A 16,772-nucleotide genomic window follows, 5' to 3' on the forward strand; every position below is an offset into this window, starting at 1 on the left:
CTTTGAGATGAGGTCTTTTAGCTGGTCTCCCGCAGGACATGTCACCTCTAAACCAAGCGTGATACCCCGGGGAAACATCTCCTTTAGCCGTATCCAACACACATGTATTTGTCGTCAGATGTTGACACTCACTCCAAATCTAGAGAACTTCTTCTTCGGGGAACCGACCGTCCGGACTGATTTCAACCACTTGGGTACTCAAGTCTTCATCTTTCGGCACTACTTGATACCTCCCAAGTTGCCTCAAAACCCGATACGGTGCATAGGTTTGGATGCTTTTAAGTCCCATCAACAGAAAGTGGGGCCTGGTTGCCGGCATGTATATGATTTCCTCAACAGGAAACCATCCTAGCGTCCACTGGATTTGGTTGGTAGTGAGAGTTCGGAAGAATGACGTCCAAGCTGTGACTCCCTCGGGTAGACTAACCCCTTTGATTCTTGTGTAAAATTCTCCAATACAAGTCTTCTCGGGCGAACCGTAACCCAAGAGCTGGGAGCGGTGGCATAAATGATCGGTCATCCACATTTGCAACAATAGGTTACATCCCTCGAAAAAGTCGCCCTCGACTCGGCAAGCAGTGAGAGCCCGGAAGATGTCAGCCATAATCATAGGCGCCAGAGTACTTTTATCCTGGGTGAGCAAGGTACTGACGACCCCAACTACTTTCAAATCAATGTTTCCGTCTTTCCTTGGGAACACTATAAGACCCAAAAAAGCTATCTTAAAAGCTACCAGCCTGTGTTCATCCCACTTTTGTCGGTTATCTCTACTGCATAGTTTGAAGTCTGGCTTATTGAACCCACCCACGTGGCCGTATATAGCATATATGAGGCGGAGACTGCAGAAACCTTTTGCAAAATCTGGATGGTGAAATGTTCAGGGTATTTTTAGGAAATCCAAAAACCGGTGTACAGTGACGGCCCTAGGTGCAATCAAGTACTTGAACCTTAACGGAGCTTCATCACTTCCGATGTATCCCGCTATTTCTTCCAATGTCGGGGTGAGCTCAAAGTCCGAGAAATGAAATACATTGTGTGCTGAATCCCAGCAAGTGACCAATGATCTGATAACATCACCCCAAGGCTGGATGTCTAGTAAATCCGGGAGATCTTTCAGATACTTCTTTACTTTGTCTTGTCCTTCCTTGCCTAGGTCATTCCACCATAATCTCAACTCAAAAGGGATCTTGGTCATTATTGAAAAGGGTTTGTTTTGTATTGTGCTCATCCTGCACATTTATTAAGGTGATTATGCCAACGAAAAACTTTTATTAGACTCAAAATAAAACTATCTATGTTATTTTCCAAGATTTGTTTTTCCAAAACGATGGACTTGGTTTTCAAATGCGGCCTTTTAGCACTTCGGGAACGAAGATTTTAAGGCTGCGAGGGTCAACCGGTCAAAAATCAAAAAATGATGACCAAAGATGGCCGTTTATGCAATGTCAGCCTTCCGGCGTCCCGCTTAGGAACATTCGGCTATTTTTACCAAAAAAACGGCATCACCCGATTCTTTTATAAAAGTTGCAATATTTTGTCATTTTTTCTTTTCTGGTCGTTTTTGCAAAATGGGAAGTTGGACCCGATGAGGGTTGCCTACGTATCTCACACCCTGCGAGAATCAAACCGGCGTAGTTCGGGTAAATAAACTAACTGATTTTGAAAACAAACATATTTTTCCCTTTTTTTTAGCGAAAAAAACTATTTTTCCTTTTCGTTTTTTTTAAAACAAAGCAAACTAAAATAAAGGACTTTTTCCTACACACTTTCTGCTTTTTTGGGTAAACAAACAATTTTAAAAGTAAAATATTTTTTTTTATTTTTTTTTTTAAAAATTCGGCAGAGTTCCAACAGTACTTGGACACTGGGTTTTTCTAAAATAATCAATTAACTCCCTAACTGTTATTTCTCTCTTTTTCTCTTTTTTTTTCAATTTTCCAACTAAAAACCGGTCAACATGCGGGTTCGGAATAAATGCACAGCACAAATAGGATGCAGCAGGATGATCTTTTCATTTCAGGTTGCTAGTCCTAGACGGACCCAACCCGTGTGTTGAGTCCCCTAAGCCAAATGCAACATGTCCCCTAATAGTTCCTACTAGGGATCCGGCATGAAGTCATGTTATTCTATGTTCAAAAGCTGAGTTGGTGTTTTAGACTGTGTACCCGAGCGGACAACTCAAGTCGAGGAGGGGGCAACTTACCAGGAACCAAAAGGCCATCCGACTTCATAACTTGTCCGAGCCTCTTATTTATTTCAGGTTATGACACTAACAGAATAGGGAGTCTCAACCAGTAAGCACATCCCCGGAGTTGAAGAGAGAAGGGTTCGGCACAATTTATATATACAGTCAAATAATATCAAAGCGGTAAAAGCAGCATTTAGCACATTAGGCTCAAACATGTAAAAATCAGATAAAGCCAAATATAACAATTTATCTAAGCTCGAATTTCTAACCCTGAACTAGTGGTTCTGGGTTACTCATCCCCAGCAGAGTCGCCAGAGCTGTCACACCTCCTTTTTACACACCCGAGAGTGATATATGAGAGTTTTTCCAATTTAAGTGACATTATTCGAAAATGGGATTATTTATTTTTTTCAGAGTCGCCACTTGGGAAAGGTTTGGCTTTTAGTGTCCCAAGTCACCGGTTTATCTTGAATCCCAATTCGGGGAAAATATTCGATTTTCCGAATGAAGTCTGCGAACCAGAAATTCTAAGTAAGGAATTCTGTTGACCCGAGGGAAGGTGTTAGGCACCCCCGAATCCCGTGGTTCTAGCACGGTCGCTTAAATTGTTGTAATGACTAAATATCTGATTTTTATACACGTTATATATTGTGTGCTTTTATTAAGTTTAAACTGCTTTTATTATTATTTTTAATAGAATTGCAACGTCGTGAAAACGCATCTCAAACCACGTCACAATCAATGCACCCGTGGTTGTTAATACGTTTCGACTCCGTTGAGATTTGGATTTAGGTCGCATAAATGCGCACCCAAGTTTAGGAAAGTAATATTATTAAAAACGCGCCTAAAGATACTAACACGTTTGCAATTTACGAGGGCCATGAAATTTACTAAATGTCACACCTCGAATTCTAAGGATTAAACGACACTTTGACTAAAAACGAGGGCCAAGATTTCGTTATTTTTTAATTAGTATGGCGCGCCTCGAGCAAACTACGATATTCATGATTTGCTCCTTGCCTAAGCAATACGTGATTCGTTTAAGCAAATAAGGTGCGAGATATTTCATGCAATAATCTTTATCTGGTCAGAATAAATAGACGAATTCGGACCAACATCTAAACAAAATCGGCACACTGTATATAGTATTGCATAAGATACTTACTCAATCTTAATAAAGCGGCTTGGGAATAAGGGCTTCTTTTTTAGTGGAAGAAAAAGCTTTTATTTGGATTAAACTAAGTTATATGTCAAAAAATAAAAATAAAAGAAAAATTAATATACAAAATCTTCTAGTAGTTGGTACGTACTATTTTTGACCCAAAAATAGAAAGAAATGAGACTAGGCTTTTAATCACCTCTATACAACTTCAATCCTTTCTTTCTTCTTAGTTTTGCCAATCCCTTTTTTCACATGAGAACAGATTCTTGTGGTTGCCATGAAAATATATCGGTTTACAATGGTGAGAAGTGAGTTTTGTCCACTGAAATTCATGCCATCAATATTTAAATATTTCTTGAAAATATTAAATCTCATGTACTAGTCAAATAAAAAATATATAGGAAAAAATCATTCCTTTCACCTTGGGTGCGGTACTTCAATGCAACAAACAAGCAATATTAGACCAAATGAAATTAAAAGAGGGAGACCCATGGATAGCATGATAAATCCATTAACAAGAAAATGAAATGAAACCATAAACCACAACTTAACTTCACTACAACAATCATACCATCATGAAAATATTCATTCATTTCCTAAACTCATAAGATTTAAGTAGAATACTTGATTGAACAAAACTCTAAAACAACGAGTTTATAGAATAGCTACAGAGTCCAACAACCACAATAAGGAGGAAAGTAGTTACACAAAACTATGTGATTTAACTCTTAATTACAAACCCCCTTTTGGGCAGAATACACTAATTGAAAACTCAAAAGTACACAGTGATAGTATATTAAAAGAAGAAAGGGTGTAGACTAGCTTTCTCATTCTTAATTCATGATTCAAGTTTACACCTCAAATGATATCCATAGGATCAAGATATACCTGGAAAGAGGAAAACAGAGAGGGGGGTGAGATTTAGCAGACTCAGCAGCAGCAAGAATCAGTGTTCAGCAAGCACAAATGAACCCAGGAATGACTAAAGAGGACCAACTTAAAACTCACAATTTAGAACCAACAATATATCAATGGAACACAATCAACAAAACCACACCAAGCAGGGTCCAATTACTTGAATGCAAACTAAATTTAGCTCTTCAAATTGATGAAAACAGTTCAAGAAGAGTGAGCTAAGAGAGATCAGACAATCAAACTTAAACCAACAATACAGTTTTCTGCACTTTTATATCATTTCTTCTGGATTTCTCAATTTCCTCACTCAGGTTTTCAAAATGTCCAAGGTTGTCCCTCTCTATTGCTCTCCGTCAGATTGTTAAGCTTCCTTGACCTCTCTATTTTTCAGGTTTTTTTCTTACAATTTCACATTTTTTTTCTTGTGTTCTACCTCCCTTTTATTCTGATTTCCAGCTCTCTAAAGTGGGTATTCCATTAGTGCATTTGCCACTAACAACTTATCTTTTCAGTTTTTAATTATCCCACTACCCTAGTGCCTTCTTATTTTACTAGTAATGCCCATTTCAATCCCCTAAAATCAACCAGTGCCTTTCTCGTTACAAGTGTCCCCTCCCTTATTAATTAATTAGTTAGTGCAACTTCCATTACCAATCTCCTTTTCCATTTTTTAATTGTCTACTTGCTGAATTAGTGACACACTATCCTAGTGTTGTTATTAAAAATCAGTTGATGAATTGCAAGCCATTATGTCCAGCTATAACTAATTCGAGCAAACATACGGGCAAATAGCTAAATGAACAACTTCAAATCCGCGGAGAGCAACTACGAAAGAAAAAAAAATCTATAACTGCAGCTTCTTAACTACGTTCAATCCACCAGCATTTGCGCAGTAAGGGTGTAAACTGTCCAGAAAACATGTTCTAGGAAAAGACATAAAATCACTCCAACATTTCCTATAACAAGTATTTGGCCAGCAACTTAATTTCAATATCATTTGGAATACCAATGGCGCAAGTCTTATCTTTACGGTATCTAACTTGATTTTCCTAAATCAATTAGAATATGAAGATTGCAATTCTACCTTTGCACTATTAGGTAAACGTTCATATTTACAATATGACAGTAAAGTAAGAAGAGGACATTTCCTTTACAGAGCAACCAAAACCCATGTATTGGCTATACAGATTCAAACTTATGCACAAATCAAACCATATCAACTCAATCATCAAAACCATGTATATGAAATTAAAAGAGATAGGAAAGATTTGAACCTAGTGTTGCCAATTAATGAGAGTTTTCAACTTCACAACTTCTGGACGCCAAAATGGCTACAACAAGTGACACAACTGAAATTTGAACAACAGATGCAAAACGGACCTCTAACCGGAAACAACGATTCTGCGAAATGTGACTCCGAACCTCGACAGTGACTCAAAATCAGCGAATTCAACTCTGACTCAAAAAAACTCCATCTCGCCACTAGTGAACGCACAAGCTAGTCTCGCGGCAAGGTTAAAGCAATGTAAACAATCCATAAAGCAAAGAGAAATGCTAACCTTGCCCCTGTTTCTGTCCGTTTCCTCTATGTGGATTAGAGATGAGAAAATTAGTTCATCTTTTCGCTCTTGTTCTCTCCCTATGTTTACGTGTGTGTGTGCATGGTTTTCAGGCTAAACATGCCGCGAATTTGGTGGCTGTTCGGCAACGGGGCTGGGTGGAGTCGTGTGGTTCGTGGTTGGAGATGGAGGAGGGAGCTGTGGCGCCGCTGGTTGAGGTCGTTTGTTGGGTGGGGAAACGAAGAAGACGGGGTTGGGAGGCGTGGAGAGGACGATGGTCTGGGAGGTGTTATTTGGGGGTGGTGGCTCTAATTAGGGTTGAAGAAGATGAGGAAATGAAAAATGAAATGGAGTGGGGGTCGTTTGTCTAGGGGTAGTGGACCGGGTCGGGTTGACCGGTGGGTTGGGGCTGATTTGGGCAGGTATAAGGGTGTTTAGTTTGGGCTTGGGGTGAATTGGGTTGTAATTGGCCCAAATAGGGTCTTTTAATTAAGAAGACTAATTCTTACTTCTTTTTTTTTTCATTTTCTCTTCAATAAAAATGCAAACCTAATTTTAACCTTGATCAAATTATCCTAGAATACTAATCTAAATAATAATTATCACACATAATCAAATACCAATAAACTTACACAATTTTGATATTAAACACTAAAATGCAAAGTACGTTATTTTTTGTGATTTTTCATATTTGTAAAACTTACTTAATTAATCCTAATTGTACAATTAAATCCAAAATGCAACATATTTTTCATTCTTCATTTATTTAAACACATAAATATGTACGGACATAGGCAAATAATGACATAAAATAACATAAAAATTCAACAAAAATGCATACAATAAAACCGACAATGTTTATTATTATTTTTTATTTCTTTGGGAGTAGTTCGTATGGGGAAAAAATCACGTGCTCACAGTTACAGGAAGTAAGATGGCTTCAAAAGGCATGAATCTGAGATATATTCTACCAAGCATCCAAGAAGGGAAGACAATTGTGAAATTGGAGTAGGAGGATATAGAAGAGGAGAGTGAAAAATGGAAAATGGTTGTAATCCTGTATGTTATTGGAGACTCACCATCCATAGGAGCAGTGGAGAGATTTTTAGTAACACAATGAAAATTTGCAGAGAAGCCTCAAGTTTATTATCATAATTATGATTACTTTGTCATCCGATTCAAAAGCATAGAAGACAGAGAGAAGGTGCTGATATCAGGCCCAAATACAATCAACAATAGACCTGTGATAATGAAGGAATGGTCGACAGACTTTAATTTTTAGAATGAATTGCTTAAAACCATACCAATTTGGGTGAAGTTTCCTAAACTTCCTCTAAGTTGCTGAGGTATGAAGTCACTAAGTAAAATTAGTAGTGGTTTAGGTACCCCTGTATATGTAGATGAGTGCACCACCAATATTGCAGGCATATCATATGCAAGGGTCCTTATTGAAATGGATATTACTAGACCACTTCTTAAAAGTATTGTTGTACAGGACCCTAAGGGAGGGGTATTTGAACAGGAAGTGCAATATGATTGGCAGTCTGAATATTGTGCAGTCTGCAAATAGGTCACAATTGTAAGAGTACAAATGTGCAGAAGCAGCCAGTACAAGGCCAACGAGGAAAACAGATAAAGCCTATGCAAATCTGGAGGAGAACTGATAGTGAAGATAAGTGACAAAAAGAATGAACAAGTACAAAAAAATGGGCAAGCAAATGGTGGAAAAGATGATGAGAACAAGGGGCAGGCTAATGAAACAGTACCACAAGCAGAAGGATGGACAATGGTGAAAACAAAGTCAGCAAACAAAATGGCCAAAAATGGAGGTAACACAGATAGAGAGGTCGATACAAATAATGGCTTTAGCTCATTAGCAAGGTGGGCTGATGAAGGCCAAGTCATAGTAATACAATAAGATAAACAGTATGAAAGGGGACAGAGTAGCCAAGGGGATGCAGGTAGTCAAGACCATTTCCCTCCATTACTAAGATAAAAGTTATCACTTGGAATGTGATGGGGGTAAACAAGGTGTATAAGCAAAAGAAGTTAAGGGAGTTTATCAAGGTGAATGAAGCTAATGTTATAGCTATTATTGAACATAGAGTAAAGGAATGTAAAGATGGACAAGTGATAAATAAAATAGTACCTACATGAGAAGGGATCTCAAACACTTCTTTGAATAATAAGGGGAGAATATGGCTATTATAGGATCCAAAAGTTGCTATAGTGAAGGAAATCAATGTACATAGTCAATACATACAAGATGAAATCAAATGTGCTGCCAATACAAATGACCTATCACTTTACTGCTATATATGACCTCCATACGGTGCAAAATAGAAAAGAACTATGGAGGAAGCTTCGAGAGATAGAAAGCAGACAACAAGAACCATGGCTAGTAATGGGAGACTTCAATGCTATTCTTGAGGTAGAGGACAATGTACATGGAACTGTGGTGCAAGACCATGAGATAAGGGAGTTTAGAGAATTTGTAGAAGATGCTGGTATGACTGAAGTAAAGGCAATAGGGAGGTCATTTACATGGATAAACAGTCATGTTTTTAGCAAAATTGGTAGGGCACTAGTAAATGGAGAGTGGATGAACAAGATGCCTCCTATTCAAGTTCATGTTCTAGACCCATGTTTTTCTGATCACTCGCCCTTATGTATTAAATTGGGAAGACAACAGAAGGAAACAACTAGACCATTCAGATTTATGAATTGCTTGGCTGATAATCCTAACTTTGAGAAGATAGTAGCAGATAATTGGTAGATAAATACTAATACAGGATACATGAAAAAAGTATGGCTGAAGCTGAAGCATATGAAACAAGCAATGAAGGGCCTAAATGCAAAAGAGTATTCTGGGATTGCTGACAAAATTAAAGGCATCAGGAATGAGCTTCAAATAATACAACAACAGATAAGAACTCCTAATCAGGATTCCTATTATTTTGAAGTGGAAAAAGAGCTAAAGTTACAGCTGGAGAAATGGGATATAGTAGAGGAAAGCATTTATAAATAGAAGTCTAGAGTCCAATGGCTTAATCTAGGAGACTCTAACTTAGCTTACTTTTTTGCCAGCATAAAGAACAAGATAGCTCAGAACCAGATCAAAGCACTTACAAATGCAGTAGGGGATATTGTCCAAATAGAGAAAGAAATAGAAGAGGATATACTAAACTTCTATCAGGGATTACTTGGGGCTGCAAATCCTATACTACCTGCTGTAAATTTAAATGATATAAGGAGGGGACCTGTGCTTTCAAGGAAGCAACAAATGCAGCTTATCCAACCATTTAATAGAGAATAAGTTTGGCAAGCACTTCAGGGGATAGATGATAACAAAGCTCCAGGGATAGATGGATTCAATTCACTATTCTTCAAGAAAGCATGAGCCACGATTGGAGAAGAGGTAACTGAAGTTGTTTTGGAGTTCTTTGATACTCATAAGCTTTATCAACCGATAAACTGTACATCTATAATACTGGTGCCTAAGATTAAAAACCCTACATTAGTGAAACAATATAGACCACTTTCTTGCTGCTCCACATCATATAAGATCATCTCCAAAATGCTTACTAGTAGACTACAGGGAGTCATGGATAGCATCACTGATAAGAGTCAAGCTGCATTTGTTCCTGGCAAACTTATAACAGATAATATGATCCTCAGTCATGAGCTAGTGAAAGGATATGGGAGGAAAGAGGTGTCACCAAGATGCATAATCAAAATTGACATGCAAAAAGCCTATAACTCTGTTGAATTGGTGTTTTTAGAGCAAGTGTCACATGCACTTAACTTCCCAGATATATTTGTGAAATGGATCATGGTGTGTATATCAACAGTATCATACTCTGTTATTATAAATGGTAAACCAAGTATCCCCTTCTCTGCTAAGAGAGGAGTAAGGCAGGGTGACTCTTTGTCACCTTTCCTGTTTGTGATTGCAATGGAATACCTTAGCAGATCATTAAAGACTTTGGCAGAAAATCCCGATTTCAACTATCATCCTAGATGTGATAAACTGGACATAATACAACTGAGGTTTGCAGATGATTTGTTGTTGTTTTGTAGAGGGGATGCGATATCTACTCAGCTGTTATATAAACAATTCCAGCAATTCTCTATGACTTCTGGATTAATTGCAAATCAAGGGAAGAGTGTTGTGTATTTTGGAGGGGTACCAGAACAGATTCAAGATCAAATTATAAAGGAGCTAGGTTTCTCTGTGGGAACTCTACCTTTCAGATACTTGGGAGTGCCATTGAGTTCAAAAAGGCTAACTATTGGACAATGCCAGCCACTTCTGGAAAGGATGGTGGGGAGAGTGACTTCATGGACAACAAAGATGCTATCTTATACAGGGAGATTGCAGTTGATTAGAAGTGTGCTTATAACTATTCAACAATTATGGTCACAAATTTTTATACTACCAAAGAAGGTGATGCAAAAGATTGAACAAATATGTAGAAGATTCTTATGGAATGGGAATAAGAATGCTCAAAGATGGCTTTAATAGCATGGGATAAAATTTTCTTACCAAAATCAACAGGGGGTCTCAACATAGTTAATATATACACATGGAATAAAGCTTTTATTCGAAAATTTCTGGAACTTATGCAAGAAGAAAGATAGGTTGTGGGTTCAATGGGCGCATAGTTACTATATAAAAGTGGCTCAAGTATGGGAAAGCTATGTTCCACAAGCATCATGGCTAATACAAAAAATCTTAAAAGCTAAGTAGTACTTGGAGGAAGCAGGGGTAACTATAGAGGAGTTCCTAAAAGGTGAGAAATATGCTATCAAGACAGTGTATAACAAGATGAGAGGCAAACATCCTAAAGTGCAATAAAGAAAACTGATCTGTAATAACCAGGGCTGTCCTAAGTGGCTGTTCATATTGTATCTTGCACTACAGGATAGACTCTACACTAAGATGAGATTGAAGAAATGGAACATGGGGTATAACACAACATGTGCACTATGTGACAGTGAGGAAGAAGATATTCAGCATCTGCTCTTTAAATATTCAGCCACTTCTCAAATATGGAAACAAATACTCGACTGGCAGGGAATTCAGAGACAAGCTATGGGATGGAAGGAAGAAGTTGAATTGGCTAAAAAAATGCATTTGGCAACAGTGCCCGAGCAGAAATATATCGCATGGCCCTAGAAGGTAGTGTGTACTATGCGTGGTTAGATAGGAATAACAAAATTTTCCAACAGAAAATAAGGCCAGCAACAGTTATAGTGAGGCAGATTATTCAAGACATACACTGCAAAGGGAGAATGAGGAAGAAATTGGCGCAAGTGTTGAAGCAACTAGATTACTACCCTAACTAGAGGGATTAGAGGATACAACATAATGTATAGCTTTTATCTTTGTATGCTTAGAAGAAAATGAAGTATACTGAAGTTGGGGCTGATGTCCAACTTCAGAGGTTTTGAAACAATTTGTAAATATTTTCCTGGTAATGAAAATTCATAATTAAAAAAAAAAAAATCATACAACTAATTATATATTGTACAACTTATCTACAATTTTCATACATTATTTTTACTCAGTTATATATAACTACAATATCATACAACTTAAATATAATTTTATACAATGTTGTTCAACTTTCATACAATAGTTAAATAAATAAAAGAAAATATATAAACAACAGAATATAATTTTTTTTACAATTTTACTACAATTTCGTAAATATAATATATATCATGTCGTCTTCTTCTTCTTCTTCTTCTTCTTCTTCTTCTTCTTCTTCTTCTTCTTCTTCTTCTTCTTCTTCTTCAAGTTCCAATCTGAAATTCAGCCAAAACCAAGTCTAATCTTAAACAAAACCCCTCAAAATTGAGATATAAACTCCAAACCATATTCCAAATTGTTTGCAACAACACCCAATCCAAACAAATAATGATTTTTAAAAACCCAAATTCGAATTCAAAGCTTCAAAGCTTTTTAATGGCTGTCAATGGTGGAATTGCTGCTCTCTTTTCCTTTGCTTTATATTACTGAAATTAAGGATTGAGAGATAGAGAGAGACGTAGAGAGAATTCTCAATTCTTTGCAACAACATCCAATTCAAACAAATAATGTTTTTTGAAAACCCAAATTCGAATTTAAAGCTTCAAAGCTTTTTAATGATTGTCAATGGTGGAATCGTGGGTGGGTGAAAGATACGTGGGGGAGGGGGTGGGATGTGGAGAGAGAAACGCAAGGCAGTGGAAGATATGTTAGAGTAATTTTAGGACACTAATTATTATCATTAATTCCCTTAAAATGTACGTAAATGGTAATTGGGTATATGAAATATAATTATTGTAAAACTTGAGTAGGGAGGGTAATATAGTTTCATATAGTGTATAGGATTGTAAAAATTCTTTACTTGAAGTGAGTGTTTGTTGGCTAATTACGTTGCTAAACCTAATTGATTAATGGGGTTTTATCAATTTTAGTCTGCGTCAGAAACTATTTACATTCAGTAGCAGAAAAAGTGAATAAAATTTGTATAATTTTATATATAACATACATAATGTGTGTGTGTGTGTGTATATACATATATATATATATATATAATGTCATTTTATAAGGTTGTGTCATTTTCGGCTATTATTTTAGAGCGACTATAAAATGTCATTTTTCCTTGATTAATTGATCATTATAATCAAATAGTCGAGTCATTTTATAGAAGGGGAGCCTTGGTGTAGCTGATAAAGTTGATGTCATGTGATTAGGAGGTCACGAGTTCAAATCGTGGAAACAATCTCTTCAAAAATAGGATAAGGTTACGTAAAATAGACCATTGTGGTCCGATCCTTTTCGGACCACGTATAACGGAAGCTTAATGTGCCGAGCTGCCCTTTTTAATAGTCATTATAAAAAAGAAATATACTACTACTACACTACTATTAAGAAATTCAGTAAAGCAGGCCACTAATACATAGTAGTTCGTGGAATAGCAAGCATCCCATTTTTTGGGCTTCACCTCTCCGCTCCGCTGGAACCAGCGTGAATATAGTATACTTTATGCACTAAGCTACCTTTTTAATCCCGGAGTAAAAGTATGATTACATAATGAAAGTCATCATTAAAACCGCTTCCTTTACTTAAAAACATTTAACTATGATGAGCACCGCCATTTTTATATTTTTATTGCGAGTAGTACAAAAGCTAATTATGTCTAATTGTGGACATTATCATCCTTAATGGTCTCCATCATTATGAAAAAAAGCACAATAATTAAAATATTTTTGAGAACAACTTTAGTCCAGGTAACCCTAAAATGAACGCACGAAGTGAAGCTAGCTTTCATATCAAATTGCCGACAAATTAAAGTTAAAGCTCACTGATGTTTGACGGCTCATTTAATGTTAAGGAAATTATGATTGAAAGTCAAATGAAAGTTGGTGTTCTGTCATTAGCTTCTTCATAGGTTTTAATCACTAATTAGACAAGTCAATAATTTATAGCAGTACATTTTAAATTTCTATGACCATTGTGAAATTCCAGGTCATATTCATGAATTTAGGTGATAAATGCCTGTTTTGTAGGAAAAGAAACAAAGTGTATAAAACAAGAAAATAGTTAACTCTTTACCTCAATTGCAACTCTCACGTAGTATGCACTATGCTTTACTCCGTTTATACAGCCATATCTATAATAACATTTTTATATAGCAATCATTCATGTTGAAAATTAAACTAAGATTAATTAGTATTGCTAAGTTGTTTAGGATTTGATTTTTACTAGTTTATTTAATTTATGTCATATTAGAATTCACAACCAAAATCATGTAGGAATAATTTTTCTAGATTCTAGTCAAATTTAATTTTGTAGTATTACAAATAGGGGTACTATTACATATTTTCTATTATGGAGAGATAGCTATGATGTAGAGAGATTCAAGAGTTTATGAGTTGTGAAAAAGCCTCCTACCAAGTTCTCTCTCTAGTTTAATAAATTTATTCTATATAGCTTTTGTTGAATTTTTGCTTGTGCCTAAATTGTTCTCGAAGTATTTCAATGCAATCTCAGGAAAGAATCAAATAACTTCCGCTGCCGGCCGACGGCACTAGCCAATGTGTATCGCCCGGCTGACCAAATATTATATTGACAAACACCTAGCCAATGATTAAATTGGCAAAAATCGAGTCAATGATACATGCATGGAAAACAATCATGCTGAGAAGGATTGAGCAAAAAGATTGCAAGTTTAAAGAGGTGCAAGCAAATATGGTACAAGAGGAAGAAACACTTCTCTAAAAGTTGGAGAGAAGTTTTAAAAAAAAGACAAAAACAAAAAAAAAACAAAAAAAAAGAAGAAAAAATTGGGTATTGATGCAAAAGTGTATCAATGGTTGGTGGCAAAGTGCATCAACGAGTGTTGAATATAGGTGCTTCAATAAAATTGGGTGTTAGTGACAAAGTGCATCAACGGTTGGTGACAAAGCGCATCAACGGGTGTTGGAGACAGGTGCTTCAACAAAAATTGAGAGTTGGTGACAAAACGCATCAACGGGTGTTTGAGACAGGTGCTTCAACAAAAATTGAGTGTTGGTGACAAAGTGCATCAACGTGAGTTGGAGACAGGTATTTCAACAAAGTTGGAGAGAAGTGCTCCAACATAACTGCACAACGAACAAGTCAGACGTATACAACTTTGAATTACGGGAATATTAGAAAACTAATTCAAAGTTGTTGTAAGAAACCTTAGTTATTTAAGATTTAGTTTATTTAATTCATGTCTAAATAGTATTTGCAGTTATAATAAATATAGGAATAAGCTTTCCTGTTTCTATTTGAAATATGTTTCATACTATTATAAATAAGGGTATTGATAGCTTATTTTATGTGCGGAGATATGTGGAGGAAATAAAGAATTGTAGAGATCATTCGGAGTTTTATAATAAAATATTTTTCTTCAAATTGGTATCAGAGCCTGTGAGTTCTTGTCAGAGCCGGTAGGAGATCCAAAAAAATAAATATGGATACTCTATTACCTAATTGTCGATCTTTTGTGTTTGATGGCAAAAATAATTTTGAAACTTGGTATCAACATATGAAGAATTTTTTAAGGCTATTGGATTATGGTCCACCATTGATGAAGGATTTGAGGAACCTCCAGAAGGCACAACATTGACAGGTGATGCAGCTACACAATTAGAGAAGAAGAGACATTTAGATTATAAGGCACGCTACTATCTCGCCATTAAGGTCGAATTGCATGTATCTAAGAGATATTTGCATGCAAAGTCATCAAAGGAGGATTGGACAATTTTGGTGAAGTTATTTCAAAAGGTTGCTAACATAAAGAAGGAGAAACTACAAGAATTTAGGAATCAATTTGAGTTGGCTTACATGAGACCAAAAGAGTCTGTGAAAGAATATTTTACAAGAATTGAAGAAATAGTCAATGGTCTAAAGATCAATGGAGAAGTATTGGAAGAAGTTAAAATTGTTGAAAACATATTGCAGTCTCTAAGTTTAATGTTTAGCAACAAGAAAGTTATTCTTGAGGCTACTAAAGATTTTAGCACTCCCGGACTTGATGATTTAGAAGGTGAATTGGTGACATGTGAGAGATCACTGAATCAACAAAAAGATGAGAGATTGGAGGAGACATCACAATGAAAGGATTATCAACCAAAAGAAAAAGAAGACACATCAAAGATGACGAAAATAAATCAAGAAGGCCGAAATTCAAAAATAGAGGAGAAAAGAAGAGAAGGTACATGTAATTTTTGTTGTGATAAAGATTCTATTGAATGCGAAGGAAAGTCAAATAATATTCAAATTGATTTGCCAAAAATTTGCTGGTTATTAAAAAGGAAGATTTGGCTGCAAGGGAAGTTCGTCCAAAAGAGGTTGGTGTTTCACCTGAAAAGTTATTTGATAGTATTGAAGATGAACCTATTAACGAAAAAAACAAGATGGTTCATCAAGAGAAGTCTCTGATGATCTGCACAAGACTGAGGCAAAAATATCTTGGGATCCAGAACTACAATACATGATTATAGATATTGAAGATGAAATAAATTTTGTGCCATTGTTCGAGATTACATGTTTCAAGGAGCAAGATGATATATCTATTGGCGGCATTACTCTACAACCTATAGAATTTTCAATTGGAGTTGAATGGGTACTACAAGGCAACCGGAGAAGTAGATGATTTCGAAGTAAAGGAAAATTATATTGATGATATTTTGAAGGGATTTACCATGAGTAAAGACAAATCATATATGAGCAATATTCAAGATAAATTGCAGTTGACTAAAGATGACACTCGTGATTTTATTGATGCTACTTATTTTAGGAAATTGGAGAAGAGTCTAAGGTACTTGACTTCTACAAGGCTTGATGTTATTCATGGCATGCTCAAGTTTGAAGATCTTGGTTTAAGGGAGGTTGTTGGAAATTAAACCAAGATTAATTAGTATTCCTAAGTTGTCTAGGATTTTTGATTTTTACTAGTTTATTTAATTTATATCTATTTAGGATTCATAACCAAAATCATGTAGGAATAGGTTTTCTAGATTCTAGTCAAATTTAATTTTGTAGTATTGTAAATAGGGGTGCTATTACATATTTTCTATCGTGGAGAGGTAGCTATGATGTAGAGAGATTTAAGAGTTTATGAGTTGTGAAAAAACTTGCTACCAAGTTCTCTCTCTAGTTTAATAAATTTCTTCTATATAGCTTTTATTGAATTTTTGCTTGTGCCTAAATTGTTTTTCGGGGTATTTCAATCCTTCAATTCATTATAAAAGTCAATTTTTTTTCGAAATCGATTTTTATATTATGTTACAGCATATATCCTCTTTAACGACATTTCACTATAGTAGCCGAAAAATATATAAACAAATGAGACTGTTATAGGAAAATTTGACTGTATATGACGTTTTTGTTAATAATCCTTAAAGTTATGTACTAAGGAGATAG

At 35.8% G+C, this 16,772-nt stretch overlaps 1 protein-coding gene across 1 annotated transcript; it reads left to right on the top strand.

Annotated features, from left to right (window-relative positions):
- Positions 1 to 8,117: 8,117 nt before the first annotated feature.
- LOC142165485 (uncharacterized) lies at positions 8,118 to 8,600 on the top strand. Its single transcript, XM_075224028.1, has one exon. It carries the CDS (start codon positions 8,118 to 8,120, stop codon positions 8,598 to 8,600), a length of 483 nt encoding a protein of 160 aa, XP_075080129.1.
- Positions 8,601 to 16,772: the final 8,172 nt, after the last annotated feature.

The sequence above is a fragment of the Nicotiana tabacum genome, chromosome 10 (genome assembly GCF_000715075.1).
Source record: "Nicotiana tabacum cultivar K326 chromosome 10, ASM71507v2, whole genome shotgun sequence".
Taxonomy (NCBI): domain Eukaryota; kingdom Viridiplantae; phylum Streptophyta; class Magnoliopsida; order Solanales; family Solanaceae; genus Nicotiana; species Nicotiana tabacum.